The 4,532-nt window shown below is 38.0% G+C and overlaps 1 protein-coding gene across 1 annotated transcript; it reads right to left on the reverse strand.

Annotated features, from left to right (window-relative positions):
- Window positions 1-886: 886 nt before the first annotated feature.
- Window positions 887-4,470, reverse strand: LOC101854234. Its single transcript, XM_005092030.2, has 3 exons — window positions 4,330-4,470; window positions 3,929-4,013; window positions 887-1,001 (listed from the first exon to the last, which is right to left on the reverse strand). Exons 1-3 carry the CDS (start codon window positions 4,448-4,450, stop codon window positions 887-889), a joined length of 321 nt encoding a protein of 106 aa, XP_005092087.2. The 5' UTR covers window positions 4,451-4,470.
- Window positions 4,471-4,532: the final 62 nt, after the last annotated feature.

The following is a 4,532-nucleotide window of genomic DNA, read 5'->3' on the forward strand; positions in this document are numbered from 1 at the left end:
CCTCTCTCTCTCTCTCTCTCTCTGACAAACACACACACATACACACACACACACACACACACACTTACACACACACACATCACAAACACACATACACACACACACACGCATACATACACGCCATGTACAGAGACTTGCCATCTTTTCCCTGAATTCGCTCACATACTTCCACTATATCTTGTACATATACAAACTCGCACTTAAAACAGTCCACTTCGGTTCTGACAAATCGATTCTTCATGTGTCAGTCTTACCCAAACTATTGTGTCACCATGCGGTGGAATCAGGCGCTTGTCAATTTATGGGCATGCAGAGTTGTTGGTATCATCTTCAATTGTGTTTATTTGTCTTTGAGACAAAAAAAGAAATACTACCCATTTATCTTGAATACAAGTCGGGATATTTGCATTTGAATGAGGGGGGGTGGGGGGTCGCCTGGTTTCAGAGGTACAATTAGCGATAAAAAAAAATTGCCACAAATAATTTCGATGCGACCATAGCTTGAGAGTCCGAGGAAACTAAACATTTACTTATTGTGTGCCATTAACCAACGTTTTTCAGTAACATCCATGTAGAAACGTGTTCTTAGGTAGACATAAATGGTATTATAGTGTTGGGGGATAAAACAACAATTTGATTTTTTTTAAATGCCAAGCTGGCGGGAAAGTGCCAGTTTCTTTAATTTTAGTATTTTGCCGAGCGCCTGATTTCACCACGATGCCTCACAATTTTTTCTTTCCGTTCTCACCAGATTGTGAGCTAATACTATTGATTTTAAAAAAATTCTAGGTCTACATCGATCAGATAAACCCCTAGCTTGTTATGGCATTATTCCTCAAGTAAAGATATCAACAGCCTTTAGAAGGAAGTCAAGAAACGTTAAAACTTACCTCTCATTTCCTGAATTCCTAGCCAAGAATGTGACGATTGCCGAGGTGTTGACAATTACAACATTAAAACAGGCAAGCTTGAAGGCCCAGAGTGCCCAGTCATCTGTCCCCCTGTTGTTCGGGACATGAAAAATACAGTTGACAATAGTTTTATTTGTATGAAGCAACAGTTTTGTTTTTTTCACGCAACCTAATCAAGAACGTTTTGACGACGTTAAAGTTATTCTGCTGCTAGTGTATAAGTGTCCAAGTTCTTCCCCAGCTGACAGAATGCAACAATAGGCTGGTGACGAGAGTCAAAACCTGGCGATTTCCTTATTAGGAGACCAACAAAGGTTGTCATTGTCATTACCATTCAAAGCGTTTAGTCAAATGCTGTCCACTCCATCCTACCCCTCGTATGCTTATTTTTTGGCCCCATTTCTTTTTTTAAAACCTATTTCAAAATAAAAGGAGTATAAATATCCCCCATTAAAAAATCAGATGTGTTTAAACCCCCCATCAACGCAAGAGCAGAGTAAATGGGATGGTGTATAATTTTAGGATATTTGGGTTGGTGAAGGAAGACCTTTGTGCTTATATTTTCATTTCTTTTTACTTGTGGATTCTGTTTGTTAGCTAAACGTCAATTTCATTCATCCTGCATTAGAACTGAACACTCAAGTAATACCTTTCACCACTCCACTACAAAACCGTTCAAAAGCACAACTCATAGGACGGTGACTTAAGTATGTCACGTTCACCTCCCTCAGGTTCACGGTCACAGAATTACTTAGAATAGCATCAAGACAATGAACCAATCACAATTCACTTGAGCACTCCGCTGGATTGCTCTGGGGCCCACATAATTTTGGCATGGAATAGTGCAGTCTATGGCGTTTATTTTTAGATTGCCTACTGTGGGCTATGTTTCGGCGCTATTCGGCGGGAGCCCATTTGAGATGTGCCGTGTTATTAATATTAATGTACCGCCAAACTCTCTACAAGTGTCGTCATCGCTTGGGTTATCCCAAAGAGTGATTTATAGGTCAGGTTTCCACTGTTGACTATCCTGTTTTGTTTACATACAGCGCATGAACTTAGGCATGGTATAGTAGATGTTTTACGGCGCTATGGAATAGAAAGGACAGTTACGGCGCCAGCGAGGGCCTTGTTTTGATATAGTATTTGGCTAGTGTTTGTTTCTGGCGTCTTTTATTATATTGTTGTGGGTGCTTTACGTCATAGAACATTAAAACAATTTGGGCGGCACTGCACGACCGTGCTCTATGGACGAACCGCACCTGATAATGTCCCATGATATAACACAGTATCAGTAGCGTCGGATGGGTCGAGTATAGGTGCAAATTTTTCTTGATCTACGGTGCCCTTAATTTTGTTTCAAATAGAGTCAAATGATGGGCACCGTAATGAACCGGGATTAAATCTAGATCTAGATCTACGCCAGAGTATGGTGCTGTTACGTTCAGTTCATTTCTCGAATAAAATAATCATCTGTTCTAATGGGTCATCATAATAATGCGACTTGTCAGGTGCAGATAAACTGCCCTCTTTCAAATTAATTAGTACAACTGACGTTTGGGAATTTCTTTTTTCCGCCCAGACATTGTAGCAGCACACCAGAAAAACACAATGGGTTGACAGTGGACACTAGATCTAGATCTAAATAAATTGTAATTATCAAAATGAAAATTCTAGATCTACAACACGACCAAATAAATAGTAAATAGAGTCACTCAGAGATCTAGACTCTGGGCCTAGGCCTATATCAGCCTGAAATGTTCTTGAAAGAATTACAATGTTTTGAAATTTGATAGTCACTTAATCAAAAATTAAAAAACCCAGTTTAGGTCACTTGCATTGCCTTTTGAATTGTTGTTTACATTAACTCTATCACTACATACACTAAATGATCAACTATATAAATCAAAGTAGATTAAACTGTAAAACAATATGTAATTGATAAATATGATTTTAGTCAATATACGAGTATAACACTCTTGGATAATTACTTTTTTGGAAATAATACTTCCCTTGATATTCTGATATTCTTACCTCCCCGTAAAAATCAGAATATCGGAAATCGACAGACAAAAACTAGATCTAACTACATATTTAAAATCAGCACGTCAGTATCCGAGTAGCTTGACAACTTTTGCTGTTAAAAAGCCTTTTTTTCCATCTTTGACCAATTTAAAGCAATACGTTAGTTCTAATGTCTAGATCTAGCTCTAGATCTAGAGAATAACTCTTTGCCTTTGGTTTGTTTTGGTTACGAAGTTTGAAATAAAAATCAGTCATCTCTATTCTAACAGCAACATGCCAGATTAATGCAGTTTCTTTCAACTTTTGAATCGTCCGTTTTCTGATTACTTTGCATATATATACGTTGTGATAGTTTTGGTTGGGGTTTGTTTCGCGGAGGGAGACATACGGATAGCACAACTTGTAAATTAGCGTGACTAAAAGTAAAGGAAAACAATCCAGATTTTTGCCAATTCTTAATTTGACTTCGACGGGCATGAAAATGTTGTTTTCATGTGAGACTCTAGAATGGACCCTCTTGTCCAATTGACGGGTCATTTCAACTTTGTTGGTACATCATATGTATTTTGCCAGCTGATATCAGTATGGTATAAACAATTTTATTACACTTGTTGTGGTGTTAGACCATGATTTATCCTACTTGTGAAATTGCCAGTTGTAATCACTCGTTGAAACTCGTGATTACAACTTGGCAATTTCACTCGTAGGATAAATCATGATTTTACACCGCAACGAGTGTAATAAATTATTTATCACAGTGCATTGCAGTGCTCATCTTCCCTGTTGCGAAAAACACGACAGGGAAATATCAGTGGAGGTTTTTTGTTTTGTCGTTTTTTGGTGGTCTCTTTTTTTTGTTGTTGTTCTGTTTTTCTTTTTGTTGGTTTTTTTGGAGAGGGTAGTAGGAAATGAGGAAGGTATATATTTTTTTTTAATGCTAAAAATAATGAAGGTGTAGACCGTGATGTGCTAAAGCCTCCAGTTGTACGTACGTGTATAGACGATCATTAGGGAATATTTTTCCGAGATCCATTCGGCATTGGTAGGCAATCAGCACAGAAGCGATTGACAACATGTCTGGGAAATAGAAAAAATAGTATTATACACTGAAAAGGAAATCTTCTCATGTTTTTTTCGTTCCCGTTAACACTGGTCACATAATGTCACAATTGCTACCATGAAAACTCACTTCCAAAAATAGAGGCAACTTATTTTTTTTTCATCTTTTCGTCCTCGAAAACAATTTTCTGAAAATAACCATAGTCTCTAGCAGAAAAAAGGTTGCTAAACAATATTATTACTTTTTGTTTTGTTCGTTTTGGGTTTGGAGAGGGGGGAGTAGGAGGGGAGATATGCTACTTCAGAACTCACTGTAAACTGGAAGTGACATTACCTGCAAGCAGGCAGAGCATGCTCAGACCGAGGAACCACTTTTTCTTGCAACATCTGCGGAATGTCATCACAATGTCCACTATAACGACGACCAACATGATGCATAGAGCGCAACCCTCCATGACGCGAACGCCATTGACCCATCCTGCGGGAATATAATTATGATAATGATGACAACGAAAAAAAAATTATAATAAAAATAAT

This window comes from Aplysia californica, unplaced genomic scaffold, assembly GCF_000002075.1.
Source record: "Aplysia californica isolate F4 #8 unplaced genomic scaffold, AplCal3.0 scaffold00039, whole genome shotgun sequence".
Classification (NCBI taxonomy): domain Eukaryota; kingdom Metazoa; phylum Mollusca; class Gastropoda; order Aplysiida; family Aplysiidae; genus Aplysia; species Aplysia californica.

What these genes read in the sequence shown, in the direction of transcription:
- LOC101854234 (XM_005092030.2), bottom strand. Translation starts at nt 4,450, where the DNA reads ATGGAGGGTTGCGCTCTATGCATCATGTTGGTCGTCGTTATAGTGGAC. An exon ending in CATGCTCTGCCTGCTTGCAG is followed by an intron (nt 4,014 to 4,329) that starts GTAATGTCACTT and finishes TCTATTTCCCAG; the next exon opens with ACATGTTGTCAATCGCTTCT. An exon ending in CCTAATGATCGTCTATACAC is followed by an intron (nt 1,002 to 3,928) that starts GTACGTACAACT and finishes CCCGAACAACAG; the next exon opens with GGGGACAGATGACTGGGCAC.